At 42.0% G+C, this 14,907-nt stretch overlaps 1 protein-coding gene across 1 annotated transcript in view; it reads right to left on the bottom strand.

The window, feature by feature from the left end:
- Nucleotides 1-2,035: 2,035 nt before the first annotated feature.
- LOC126481702 (UDP-glycosyltransferase UGT5-like) overlaps nucleotides 2,036-14,907 on the bottom strand; it is a 72,689-nt gene continuing 59,817 nt past the window's right edge. Inside the window, exons 6-7 of the mRNA XM_050105650.1 lie at nucleotides 9,906-10,125; nucleotides 2,036-2,345 (exon numbers count right to left, since the gene is read on the bottom strand). Of these exons, the coding sequence (XP_049961607.1) occupies nucleotides 2,036-2,345; nucleotides 9,906-10,125 (530 nt within the window). The remainder of the gene's footprint in view (nucleotides 2,346-9,905; nucleotides 10,126-14,907) is intronic.

Genomic DNA, 14,907 nt, shown 5'->3' on the forward strand with positions numbered 1-14,907 from the left:
TACTCTTTACATCTGTATACTTATTATTCATAAGAAGAAATACACTCTAGGTGTGAACATTACTTTCTGATGTACTCATAACATAACCCACCAGCTTACCCAAGTTTTCAAAATTCACACTTTTTGATTTCAAAGCAGTTAAAACTTTTTTTCATTTCTGACTAAGAGACTCTAAAGAGACGGCACATTTAATCGCACCATTACAACTACACAATTTCTCATATAATTAACCTTCATTCTCACAATACAGCTTGACACATTCCACAATTTTGTGGATATCATTAAAAGTTAATTCCCTTTTTAGACACTAGATTAAGCACTTGAAACTCTATCATCAAATCCGTTTACTAAGTAAGAATTTACAGAAGTTGTTCTCAACAGCAGATTTCAAATTTCAATCAAGAACAGTGGCTAACAGTTTATGAGTACCACTACCAAAAAATCTGCCTTCTTTTCCCTGTCTAACTTTACCTATTATTTTAACTGTACAACTTCAAGAGATTCCATAATACTAAGGTTGGAATTCTCGAAATGCTTTACTTTTTGAATGAAAACATTTCCAATGTTCACATAGAAACTAATATTAGTCTGAACATTTGTGTCTACTTCTGTATTTACATTGCAAAAATATCTTATGAAAACTTTAGGACTTACGCTTTCAAAATAGTTTTTACTGGTTTATAGTTTCTTAGAAGCCTTTCTAAAATAGATAACCATCTAATATTTAAAAATTACTTTATGCAAACACAGTTAGTATTTTTTATATTTACCCAGACATGTTTCGACACATATGTGTCATCCTCTGTGGACGATATTTTTATTTCTTAAAAACACATCGCTAAATGAACTTCATTATTATACACTGGTTTTGTGTGCTACATGCACTTTTCACAAAATGTGGTGAAACGTGATTTGAGCAGACACTTCTCACTCCATACTCAATGTATAAGTTACAGAAAGGAAAAGTCATGGACGTAATGGAAGAAATTGAAATTTACATCTGTCTGAAAGATCAGTCAGACGGAGTTTTAAAAGACGAAAACCACCTGCGAAATGGGAAATTCCTAGACAACATTCTACCAGCTCTACGACGAAGCATTACAGAAAAATAGAATGTAAAATTGTCGCTACACTCATTAATAAGTATGACTGTAATGCGAAACATCACCCGATCATAAAGCAGTTTTTACTCGACTCTCATAGTTTTCAGTACTAATTCATTAGAGTACTGTGACAGATTTCATACATACGATCTTTGTACCTACTACTCAAAAAATTATGTGTTCCAGAAACAAAAGAACAAATATTTATCGGTTATTTTAAAGAAATTACGTACAGCCATATTTACACCAATGACGAACGATAAGTAAACATAATTGTGATGATAAGCATATGCAGGTTAATTAACAAATTTCTGTAAAACAATTCTAATCTTCCTAGTGTTAAGCACGCTAAAACGAGGGCCTTATATACAAGAACTTTGCAAGAACTGCTCGAGTGTCACGTGCTCCTAAAATAGCGTAAAACATCTCGGATTTATTTTATGAGCATAACATGGAGTCACAGGAGCAATGACATTCATAGCAAAATTTACTAATAAAAAATCATCCATAACATAGGTTATAATGCCCCTAGAATATCTGCAGATATGACTTGTTTCCACATCAAAATCACAAGCGTCAGTAATGTATCCAACGTATAACGCTTCTGTTTTAGACACTTAAGAATGGCCTAAGGCCGAATTTGTACAATCGTACATGAAATAAAGAGAATGGCAGCTGAAGGCATGATGAAGTCTTTCAAAAAAAATCTGTATGTATGTTAACAATGAAATATGTTTTATTGTTGTAATAAGCTCGTGTAGCTGTTTTAATTGTGAAACTATCCGAGGCTGAATAAACAACTAGTAAGTGAATATGGTTTTACTGTCCAACAGCTATTGTTAAAAGTCCATGGTTGTATAAACCCATTTTATTCGGCTGACTAGGAAATATACAAATCAGATATACACAACAGGTAAATAAATAGAAAGCTGTCAGTCCCTCTTGGTGGACTTGCTGCTAGACCTCTTAGCTTTGGATCCACCGGAAGTCCCCTTCAGTAGCCGCAGTCCAGCCTTTAGGGCTGCCCCTGTGATGAAGAGCACCAGCAGTACTACGGCGAGCAGCGCCGCGACGACATCTAGCAGGAAGTACTGGTACCAGGCGAGGTCCAGCGCGGCGGACCTGAGGTGCGGCGCCCCCTGGTGCCTGATCACGTACTCTGTCCAGTAGACAGCCTCGTCCAGAGGCTTCCTGGGGCGATCGTTGAAGATGCGGGACAGCTGCTGGGCGTTCTCTCGGTAGCTGGACACCGAGGGTCAGCAGTTACACAAATATGGATGTCCAAATGAACAGCAGTTGCCAATACTTATACAGTTTGTTCACATCGTCCTGGACGAAAGGTTTCTAGTCCTGGATCGGCTGAAATCATTCGATTTTGGGCAACGAGTGTTTTGTGCCTGGGTGCTGCCAACATTGGGGACCTAAGAATACACTCTGTGGATGTACTGTGGCCACGATGAATCAGCAAGCACATATCTTGTGAGCGTGTGGGTGTTATTCTGTAATTCTGCGCAATGGATTAATCTGAGATTTACACTGTGGCTCCTGCAAGATGCGATTTCCACCCCCACACTGCTACAGAAGTCAGACAGACGCTCCTAGCGTTCTAAATAGAAATCCCCGAAAAACTTTCATAAATAAATATCTTCTGGAGTCGTCCGTTGTAAGGAAATGACACAAAAATTCACAAAATTTCTTACGTAACTAGTGGGATACTTGGGTACTGGAGTAGTGCTAGTTAGTGTAAGAAAAACATGAAACTAACGAAAATTATTATTTATTATGCAAAAATTCTGAGAAATCACAGTGGCACTTTTAGTTATGAACTGAACACGTTATTTCCTGGTTCTTTTCGGAATGTGAAGTTACCTCTCAAGGATAGGATTCGCTAATGAAATTTCTATACAGAGTTTAAGTTTGTTATTGATTTGGCAGAATGGCTGAGAGCCGCGCCTACTCAACTTGATTAATTATCCGTTAGAATGTTGCTAGGTACAGTCGAGGCTGTCGCGTGTGAAATGCAGTGAAGTGTACGCACGCTCTCGTTACGTGTTCTCGCTCCAAGAGCGACAGCGGAACGGCCCCTCTCCACGCCAGACGTGAAGGGCTATATCTTTCGCTCTCCTCCATTACTCCTTCACCTCAAGGCGTCAGAAATATCGTCTGCCAATCAGCATTGCCCTTCTAAAACGGGAGAATGACGTTTCGTTTAAGGCGACCAATCCGGAAATCTGTAGTATCGGCGGTTGGCGTTTGCTGTCTCCCTGTGAAAATCTCTTAAACTGCGTGCTATGTGTAAAGAGTGCGTAGCGTGGCCGCTCCCACACAATGTAGCGTAATTTGCTTTTAAGCTGGACAAAGGGGTCGTTCCCCATTTCCCTCGGGCAAACGCTGTCCACTCCACGGGCGGTCACGACCGACGTAGATGGGTTGGGACTGGCCTCCTGGCGTGCGGTTGCTCTCCCGGACTAAAAGTTTCTGTGACCGTCGTGTCTGAAATGTATGTGTGTATGCCAGCCTCGAGTATTTCGATCACGGTGCACACTTGCGATTTATTAGGTATTTGCATATCGTTTACATGAATTCGTACAACACTGACTTTATCTTATCGAGTTTGGGTTCGAATGAAGCGTCTTGATGTGTGGAATATGACTGTCAGGGCGGAATATGTAAGCAATGAAGGTCAGGAGACCACGACGTCTTACAATGTAAGGAAAGTGGAAGCTGTTTCCTCTGACAACCCACTTGCCCCAAATCTGTCTATCTGTTGGATTTTAGTAGCTAGAGCTCTCTTCTCCCATCACCCCCTCCCCTACCCGCCCAGGAAGCTCGGCCAGGACGTCAGGAATGGAATACAGACGAATGACCATTGAGAAGGTGAAGTTTCTGTTTCATAAGGTGTTCTATTACATGCTATAAAATACATACCTTCCGTTAACGAGTGTACTTCCTCTGGAAGCGTACTTAGGCAGGTAAACGGAGTATATTTTTTATGGCTCATATACTGCAAAAATGTTTGAACTGCATTTTTTATATTATCTAAGTTTCGACTAGTATGATTGTATCCCTTAATCTATCCTGTCTTGGGCCGAGCGAGATGGCGCAGTGGTTACCACGCTAGACTCGCATTCGTGAGGACGACGGTTCAAACGCAAGTCCGCCCAACCTCGCTAAGTTTTTCTGTGATTTCCCTACATTGCTTCAGGCAAATTCCGGGATGGTTCATTTGAAAGGCCACGGCCGACTTTTTTCCCATCCTTCCCCAATACGATGGGATTAATGACTGTGTGTTTGCTCCCCTCCTCCAAATCAACCAAGCAACCTGTCTTGCGATATTCTTTTCTTCTCTGTATAGACACTACTGCCTACATCCCAATAACCCCTTTTGCAGATCCTATTCCTTATTTATTACCATTTTCACCCTCTAGTGCTCATTTCAGCAGCGAGTTACCACAAGTCTGTCCCCTCTGGTAACAGACCCCTATTGGCATTTTTCAGCCATTCGTCTAAATACTTCTTCATTTAATATCTCAACTTTAATATTTTTTTCCAGAACATAACATTTGAGATGCTTCCGTTTGTAGTACCCAGAGCTGAAAAGCATCTCAGTCATTGTACAAAAGCTTTGGGCCTGCAACCCTAGACGGCAAACGGCTAGAAGATAAGAACATCCATTTCCCGCGTCCGTCGGCCGTCGTAATTTAATATTGGTGATGGCGATTGTTGTCGACTTACGTGGTGGGCATTAAATTTTGATTTACAGTTAATTTCTTTTGTAAAGTTCTCCTTTTTAACAATATTAATCTTAAATTATTTGCTTATTAAATTATATGCTCATGTTTTAAGATTCAGCTAGTCTAACATTCATTAAGAATGTTAGACTAGCTGATTCTTAAAACATGAGCATATAAGTTGAACAATGGAATAAACTTTTCATATTAATTTCCTTGGCTATTCACTTCACTTAAAGCAAAAAATCTTTAGTTATTAATTATAATTGCGGCCCACACACGCGCGAGAGTATTTCTTATTACCTCCGTTAACCACTGCATTGTAGTCGGAGTCCTGGCTCTGGCTCTCGGCTGTGGTACTGAAAGTAAGAACCTTAAAGCTACGTATTTTCTGCAACATCGGGCGGCTGTGGAGAAAAATGTATATTATGGTAATAGCGGGCGAGTTTCTCGCTTCCGCTAATTTTTTATAAGTTAATATCGCCACGTAATAGCGTCGTTGGCTGTATGGGCCGCTGCGATTGTTGAACTGTAAATTACTCGAATGCGGGCTAATTCAAAGAAGGCGGACATGAAATCGGGTTCACCCCTTACAAATTAAAACTGAACCAAAATATTAAATCAATATATTATCTGCTTAATTAGTACAAATATGCTTACATTTGCCAGCACTCGCAAGATGTCCGTCTACACACAACCAAGACAAGAGAAGAAGTGAAGACGACTAAAAAATTGACAAAAGAGGGTATCTTGTCGTCTCTTTAGATCATTTTGTTATATTTCTTTGCCCTCGAAACTTAAGACAGAGAAATGATTATTTTACGGGTACATGAGAAAAATGTATATTATTCAATTTTTAAATGTCTCTTCTTTATAAATACTGTTTTTTTAAGTCTTTTCGTATTACTTCACTCGGGACGCTATACATTGGAGTTATGGATTTGTAAATTTGCAGTGCGTGACAAAAAAAAAAAGTGAAGCGCCCAGAAAGGGAGGAGAAAACGAAACGATATTTCAAATGTTGGGAGGTAATATGGAGTTGCTTCATGATTATAAAATCGTGTTACGTTGACAAAATACTGGACAGTTTGACCTGAATTGTCGGTATGATACTGCACCCGTTTTGGCCAGGAACCATGCAATGATTCGTTTGGGAAGGGTGTCATAGGGCCATTATACCTTCTCTTGAGACAAGCTGGCCCATAACTATTGTAACTTGTCCACGTTGTCCCATGTACTGGCACTGCAATGGAACTGACGTCCGAGTTGGTCGCTCATATGTTCTATCAGGGAACTGATGTGGGGTCTTGCTGAGTATGGAGTATCGCAACATCTGGCGCACAGTTCAGGGCGTCTCGTGGCGTGTATGAACGAGCATTATTCTACTGAAAAGTGGCACCACCGTACAGTCAGATGAGAGGAAACAGCTGAGCACACAGCATGTTGGCAACATAACACCGAGCCGTCCGACTTCTCTCAGTCTCTACCAGACGTGAGCTGGGGTCATACTGGCGGCCGGAGTGGCCGAGCGGTTGTAGGCGCTACAGTCTGGAACCGCGCGACCGATACGGTCGCAGGTTCGAATCCTGCCTCGAGCATGGATGTGTGTGATGTCTTTAGGTTAGTGAGGTTTAAGTAGTTCCAAGTTCTAGGGGGCTGATGACCTCAGAAGTTAAGTCCCATAGTGCTCAGAGCAATTTGGGGTCATACCCAATGACGCCAGGAGCAACACAGCTGTGCCTCTCAAAAATCATTGGAAGAATGAGACTTCCCCTCACACTGCCACCATAATCACTAACGATGGACATCCATGGTAGTGCTGTCCCTTGATTCTTAAACAAATACAATGCGACACTATTCACTGCCGGCAAAAAATAAAAACACCTACAGCCGCCCTTATGATTTTATTTTATTTTGTCGCTACCAGTTTCAATGCTTCATTGTGTCATCTTCACGCTCTTTTTGGTGTGGTACAGGTTGATATGATTCCCATGCATAACTCATCAGTATCCAGCATTACTGGATATGCAGATAATGTGTCAGCACTCCAACCATCAACTGCGTCTCCAGTAATGCTGGCTACTAATGCGTTATGCATAGGGACCTGTACCGCATCAAAAAGAGCCTGAAGATGACGCAATGAAGCGTTGAAACTGGTAGCGACAAAATAAAATAAGATCATAAGGACGGCTGTAGGTGTTTTTATTTTTTGTCACGATAGTAAACGGCCGTCGTCCCAGAGACTTCTTGCTTAAAGGATGGACATACAGAAGCTATTCACTGGCCGCCCATACTTCCTCGTTATGGCACCAGTCCAAACACAGCTGTTCACGTTGTGTGCACATTACGACGGTCCTCCCTTGCGGAGATCTGACGTCACCGACCAGTAACTTGACAACGAGTATGCCAGCCCTCATGTTCCCAATGCAGTCCAGCATCAGACCACTACCACATATGAATGATCCCTTCCTCAAAAATAAATAAATAAATACATTTGGGTAAGGCACTCTCTGACGTGCCAGATATATGGAGGCATACAACGAGAGCCCTTTCAAAATCTGTTACTCAGTTCCAGCCTGCTGGATGGTAATAGACTGCAACTTATTATGATTCAGTGATACTATAAAACCGTGAAAGTTGCACAGAAATTTGTTTTTTATTTAACTGACGACCAGTTTCGGACTTCTTTCCATTATCAAGTCATCCTCCAGAACAGAGTGTACTGCGTTACAGGTAACGGAAGGTCAATCAAAGTGCAGATACGTTCGACAAGATGATTACACACCACACCACATACGTCCTCCCATAAGGTGTCTACCGTGGCCATATTGGTTGTACGAGTGGTTACTACTTGCATGCGACAGTCCAGAGCTGCGTACAGGAAATATATTTGATTGAGTACTGAACATCGTTAAAACTCAGGTTGGGGTCATTGAAGAGAGTGTGCCATTGTGAGTCATAACTAACCTTTATTTCGCAGTTTTGCATAGTAAAACAAACAACCTCTACATGGCGCAATCCCTTCAGCGCCCTAAAGGACTAATGTCGTATGTAATCACCTTGTCAAATGCATTTGTACTTTGATTGGCTTTATGTAAAGCATATGTACATTTTCAGGTGGTACACTCTGTTCTACAGTGTGGCTTGATAATGGAACATTTAAAAAAAATGCTTTTGTGCAACTTTGACGGTCTTAGAACTCCATTGACTGTCTGTTAGGTCCCGGCAATTGTCTCACTCCTTCCTAGTGATCACTCACCATATGGCGACGTTCATGCCTCCTGTATACCTTACCAGCCCTGGTAACAACACTAATGCACTCTGGTGTCTATCCTACCTGCGACAGAAAATTGCAACTCTAATCAGTTACATAGTCTCTGATCGTACGTACGCAAACAAAGTTACGTCGCCATTCAACATTGTCATTTGGGAGCTTCACTTTTTTTCGTCAGAGAGGCTATGTTATTAGCGGGGACGTGAAATAGTCCCATTGAGCAGAGACCATAGATTGCTCTCGCACTCCTTCCCATGCCATAAGTTGGCTTGCGGAGTGTAAAGATATAGAAATACTAATCTCTAGTCCGACAGCTATTTTTCTTAGGTAGTTGCCGGGAGAAAACATCTCCAGTCTGGCACAAACGTCAAAAAATGATAGATGTGAGAGCCGTGTGTCCACTCGTGTTCAGATTGCATTGGTTGTCCTTTTCTCCCCTGACACGTTTGTTTGATATGTTGTCTGTCATTAAGTGGCTGCTTGATTGTCTTTTCCCTCTGCTATCGATATACGGGAGAGCTCCCCACGTGTTGGTTGTATACAGAACCGCCCCACGAGTAGTTGCTGTTCATTTTGCCTTGGTGGGACGTTAACAAGCTTCTTTAAATCTTCCGTTTCAGTACTGGAGTTTAAAAGGAGACACCTAACATGAAAGAGCGATCACTACCCGTCAAGGTTGCAGAGAAGACGTGAACTCCGGTGACAGAGCGTGTTGTCGCGTGACCGTGGCGTGTCGGGTACGCTGGCGACGCGTGCGCGGTCGGGTGTGTGGGTCCTTGTCATCGGGGGTCGTGCACTGCCTGTTCGAGCATAATTGCAAGTTAAGTTCGTAGAAGGTTTAATCATTAAGTAATAATTTTGTGTAACCAGCGCCTCTTCTTCCTTGTGGCCTCCGGCGATCGGGTTTCCTGTCGCTGGCACCGGTGTAATTCAAGACAGTGATCTTTCCCCCCCTCTCGTTACTGTCCGATGGGAGGTGTAGTTTTGGCAGTTTAATTGTTTCGCCATTCTGTCGTGGGTTATGAGTAAATTCATGCTTCTTGTTGGTTGATCATGTGGTCGCTCATTCAGGTCTATGTGGTGTAATGTTTCCTTGCACGAGGTTAGCTCTAATTCTGTCAGCAAGATAAGCCATCTTATAACAAGTTTTCGCTGGTTAAAAGTCGGTGCAGTGACCAGCCTGAGAGTGGCAATTGTGTTTACGGGCGTACTTAAACTGGTCAGTATTCTGTCTAGCCTGAGCATCCCTGAGTGGGTGATTTGTGTCCGCCTTACACGGGTCCGTCATATCTGTTATGTTCTAATGATATTCCAGGACACTTTTGGTTAAATTTTTTTTAATTCCTCCAACTTTGTAAATTCCTTATAATGCCAATAACCGTGTGTTTGATGAGGCCTGTTTTATTTTTTTTAATGGCGGTGATGGTAACTTCACTACCTGACCGTACCTTATTACCAAAGCTTTGTATTTACTTTAGTAGCCTGTTTACTAACGTTCTTTAAATTTTTTAAAATTGTTGTATTGCTATAAATTACTTAGATTGGCGCTAGCGGCGTGTTTTAAAAGGCTGCTATTTTCTGTAAGATACTAATAAAACATTTGTGAAAGTCTCAACTCGACAGTAAACTACTGGAAATTTGGCCCCGTTTCCCAACTTGTGGTGTGGCTTGTAGTAACCGCAACCACTGTGTGTGTCAATGTGGTTCAATGTACTCCAAACACAATAGTCACATTTATTTGCCAAATCAGGGCTCGCCATAGTGTGAGGCTCAGCTTGCTTAAAGGGCGTCCTTTACCTGGGGACGGTGAGCACCTCGTTCAGGGCCCACTGCAGCGATGCCTCGGTGATGTTGCTGATGGCGAGCGTGACTGCGTAGCCCTGCCTCTGCGCCTGCGCCATGTTTAGCGACTGGTCGCCGAACACGGGGACTCCCACCAGCGGCACGCCCCTGGCCGTGGCCTCCTGCGTGCTGAGCAGCCCGCCGTGCGTGATGAACGCCCGCACGTTCTTGTGGGCTGGAACACAGGGGGAGCAACAGCTGTAGCCGTCACGCCCAGCAGTACACAGCTGGTACACTGCAGTCGTGGTACTGTGTTGCCTGATTTCCATTACACCGTCTCTGCAACATCTCTGGAAAACCAGAGCTGTTCATCAAAAAGACGATAGCCATACAGTCACTTCACCAAGAAAGTGTACGCCGTTATCTGTGCGAAAAAAGACGCTATTACAAAAATATGTCCACGTGAAAATACACGTTATTACATATTGCGCAATTAACTAATAGTTAATCGCCGCCATTATCAATTATAGCTTGGCACCTTTCTGGCATGAAGATTTTCCTCATATTCTCTCTGTACCGATCTTCGTACCATCCTGATTTCATATGACAGCTGCTTCAATGTATATACTGAATTTTTTAAGCTTCACCTTAATGTATGACCAAAGACTCCGATCGGATTTGCATCTGGAGACACTGAAGGCCAGTCCATAGTCCACACCCCGTTGTCTTTGTGTCCGAGCTGTACAGAGACGGCTGCGATGTTTCAGATCATTGTCCTCTTGAGGCACAAACTGTGCCTCGTTTGAACCAAACAGCTTCTTAACGGACCTCAGGAGTCATTTTTGATGAATATTTCTATTTTTTAGTGTTTAAATTGGCTGTAAATAAGTGCAAATAGCCAAAACTGAAACTGACAAAACTAAACATTCAACTCTCATCCTGTTTTTCTATACACTGTGCAAAAGTCAATTTGGTACAGATTCGAGGCAACTACCAGAGTTCTCGCTGCGGACGTTACGTTTAAAATTATTGGGTACACTTTCTTGTGGAGCTGACTATGATGTAGGAAATTCTTTCTTCATTATAGCGTTGGGCTTTCTGAGAAAACATTCTAATGTTCCGGTACAGTGCAGACAGAACGTTTTTCCACTCTTCTCGAAATACATTTAAGACTTGTGGATGAGCTTTTAGACGATTTGACCTGACACACGCTACAAACATACTAAATAGATTGGATGGTGATCGAACATATTCTGAGCAAAACAAACAAGCAACCCCTGCACAATGATTCTCGGTTTGTAAATAGGCCAGTGATACAGATAAAGCTTAGTTTCAAAATATTGCCACAGTTTTGGAACATTTGTGCTGAAGCTTTTCATACACACGTACATTACTTTTGTCACTGTCAAAAACTCTGATAATTTACAGTTTACACAACACTCCATTATCAAACAATAATCATCTTACACACAAGTACTTATCGTAGCACACTGTAATAACTACAGAACATTTCATTCAATGATTGGAACAGATCTTCTTTATCATTATGTATCTGCTGACTTGTGGGTACTTGATGTGATACATGGTCACAATTTTGTCGTGTATTATTTCATTAGTGCACTATAGCCATAGTACAGATGATGTACTCGCTAACTTTTAAAAATATCCGCAGATTTGTAGGGTATCTGAATGGAAGTCAAGAGAAAAACACCAGATATTCAGATCACCTACATTCAGTTTCATTATTGCCGAAACATATACTACATAAAAAAGGTGGGTCGCAATCCATCAGATACACACATCCAACCGTGATATTAACACTTCGTAAAATCGTCTTTCAGAGCCCTACCTCTGTGTACGAAACCCTAATAAGCATCATGCATACTATTCTTTTGCAGAACAGCTTCTACACAGCATCAAAAACACCAAATAAACGATGTTTTTCAGCAGCTTGTGTGTCACATGTCTATGATTGTGATACACAACTAGCTCGCTATACTCAGGAAGTAATGAGTGCTATCGACAGGGGATGTCAAACTGATTCCTTATTTTTAGACTTCCAGAAGGCTTTCAACACCGTTCCTCACAGGCGTCTTCTAACCAAACTGCATGCCCATGGTATATCGCCTCAGTTGTGCGACTGGATTCGTCAGAAAAGTCACAGTTCGTAGTAATAGACGGAAAGTCATCGAGTAAAACTGAACTAATATCCGGTGTTCCTCAAGGAAGTGTTTTAGGCCCTCTATTGTTCCTGATCTATATTAACGATATAGGAGACAATCTGAATAGCCCTCTTAAATTATTTGATGATCATGCTGTCATTTACCGTCTTGTAAAGTCATCAGATGACCAAAACGAATTGCAAAATAATTTAGATAAGGTATCTGTGTGGTGCGAAAAGTGGCAATTGACCATGAATAAAGCAAAGTATGACGTTATCCACATGAATACTAACAGAAATCCGCTAAATTTCGATTATGCGATAAGTCACATAGATCTGAAGGCTGTAAAGTTAACTAAATACTTAGGGATTACAATTAAAAGTAACCTAAATTGGAACGATCACATACATAATGTTGTGGTAGAGCAAACCAAAGACTGCGATTCATTGGCAGAAGACTTAGAAGATGCAACAGGTCTACTAAAGTGACTGCTTACACCACACTTGACCGCTCTATTCCGGAGTATTGCTATGAGGTGTGGGACCCGCATCAGGTGGGACTGGAAGATGACATCACCAGTTTTCTCCTCCGATTGCGAAATCATTCTGTTGGCACCCACCTTACCTAAGGAGAAATGATCATCACGATAAAATAAGAGAAATCAGGGCTTCCACATAAAAAAATTAAGTGCTCGTTTTTCCCACGAGCCATTCGAGCGTGCAACGGTGGAGAGACGGCTTGAAGGTGGTTCATTGAACCCTCTGCCAGACAATTGTGAATAGCAGAGTAATAACGTAAATGTAGATGTCTATAACCTATTATAGCCTTTCTAAGCTGTGTAGCAGGGCTTTCCTCAATGATGTACAAAGGAGCACCCTCTGCCATAAATAAACTTCTTCAGTATACTATATTTTCATAAAGTCTTATATCAATAATGGTGAATATTTTTTTGTAGTGCCTTTTGGAGAAGGAGGCGATGGGACGTTGTATGTGGCGAGTTGTACAGTCATGGCACAGGTCCAATGCACCAATACAGGGTCGGTGAGACCCACGTGGGGACAGTTTGTGTTTTTTGTGCTGTTGTAGTTATACTAATCAGAATTTAGAGCGGAGATGAGAGGGAGCAAAACCACCTTGGTTACTTTGTGTTCGCGACTGGCGACAAAGATCTGATTTTGGCGGGAATGGTGTGCTTAAGTAGAAAGTTAAACGCATTGTGATGTGAGGTGTCCGACCAGCTACACCTAATAACCTATAGATTCAGCCCCTCTCCGGACGTTAACTCTTATTACACCTGAAATACTATTTCGATCATAAACGAGTGTTCTTACTGTCACCCATTCTGTGAACTAATGATTCACTCGATACTTGGCCTACCTCATTAACGGCTGGCTCCTTGGTCTAACAGGAAATAAGTATTAATCAGTGACTTTTTCCAGTTACTAACTGAAATTCTCAACAGCAGCTGTTTGAGATACCGACCAGCTGCCTCTGTTCGACACTGTTCCGAGGACAACATTAAGATGTACTTCCCTGACAGCTGTAGTAGCCTCCACTTGAGTATTTCACCGTCTTGTCGTGGTATCTCCTTCAGTAGCTGCTGCTAGGTGTCACTGACCAATGATATCTTGATACTGGCTGGGTTTTCGCTAGATACTGGATTATATTGATACTCCAGCTGCTTCATCTTCATTATCTTACTCGCATTTTCCATCTGCACGTGATCACCTTCTGTTTAATATTCCAAATGTAGTTCTGGCTTCTTTTTACCACGAATTCGTCCTTGACCCTCGCTTTGTTAGCTGCGGTGACAAATGTTAGCTCCACTTTGGCTGACCTCCAAAAGATAGCTCCTTTCCAGAGTTCGTAAACACGTTATCCTTTACAGATGTTCTGTCTGCATTTTCGTCTCATCATGTCATGGGTTGGCTCGAGTAGGGAGCAGCAGTCAATCGTTTTTTTCTCTTTATGGAATGACATAACTAAAATACTCTATGGTCATGACGTCGCCCCTTAAAGGAACAATGGTTCAAATGGCTCTGAGCACTATGGGACTTAACTGCTGTGGTCATCAGTCCCCTAGAACTTAGAACTACTTAAACCTAACCAACCTAAGGACATCACACACATCCATGCCCGAGGTAGGATTCGAACCTGCGACCGTAGCGGTCGTGCGGTTCCAGACTGTAGCGCCTTTAACCGCTCGGCCACTCCGGCCGGCAAAGGAACAATAATGGGCACTACACATAGGCTGTTGACACAATGAAAGTTGTACGTTTGTTGTTCCTTTTACAACATCTGAAAGAAAACAGCATATAGTCGTCTACTTTTTCTGAACACTCTGTCATCCAAATTTCATATGCAACCACTACCCCGTTCCCTGCAAGTAAACACAGTCCATTTGGCTCTGGCTTATACAAATGGAACGACAGCAGTTCCCTCCATCAGGCTCATCAAACAATTTTTATAATTTACTACAATTACATTTTGAATTGCACACAAATACAATAACTAAAATAATTAATCTTATACTGCAATCGATCCTGTCGGAGGAACATCCGCAGCTGAGCATTATACAACAGTTGTAAAGTTCTTTCATTACTACACGACCGGTTTCGGGCTCTTATAAGCCCATCCTCAGGCGTCGCAACTGTGCTGTGGTCCCCTAGCGCCGCGGTGGACGTGTACCAGGCGCGGTGTGTCACCTATGAGCGCAGAACAGGGAGTACTCCTTATTCTTAGTTAGTGAAACACTAATTACAGAATCTAACACATCATTTGTTAAAATACGTCAAGATCTATAACTTGTAACAGTATGTACCCATATTCTTCCCTTAAAGGTACTGGAAACCCTA

Source organism: Schistocerca serialis, chromosome 5 (assembly GCF_023864345.2).
Source record: "Schistocerca serialis cubense isolate TAMUIC-IGC-003099 chromosome 5, iqSchSeri2.2, whole genome shotgun sequence".
Taxonomy (NCBI): domain Eukaryota; kingdom Metazoa; phylum Arthropoda; class Insecta; order Orthoptera; family Acrididae; genus Schistocerca; species Schistocerca serialis.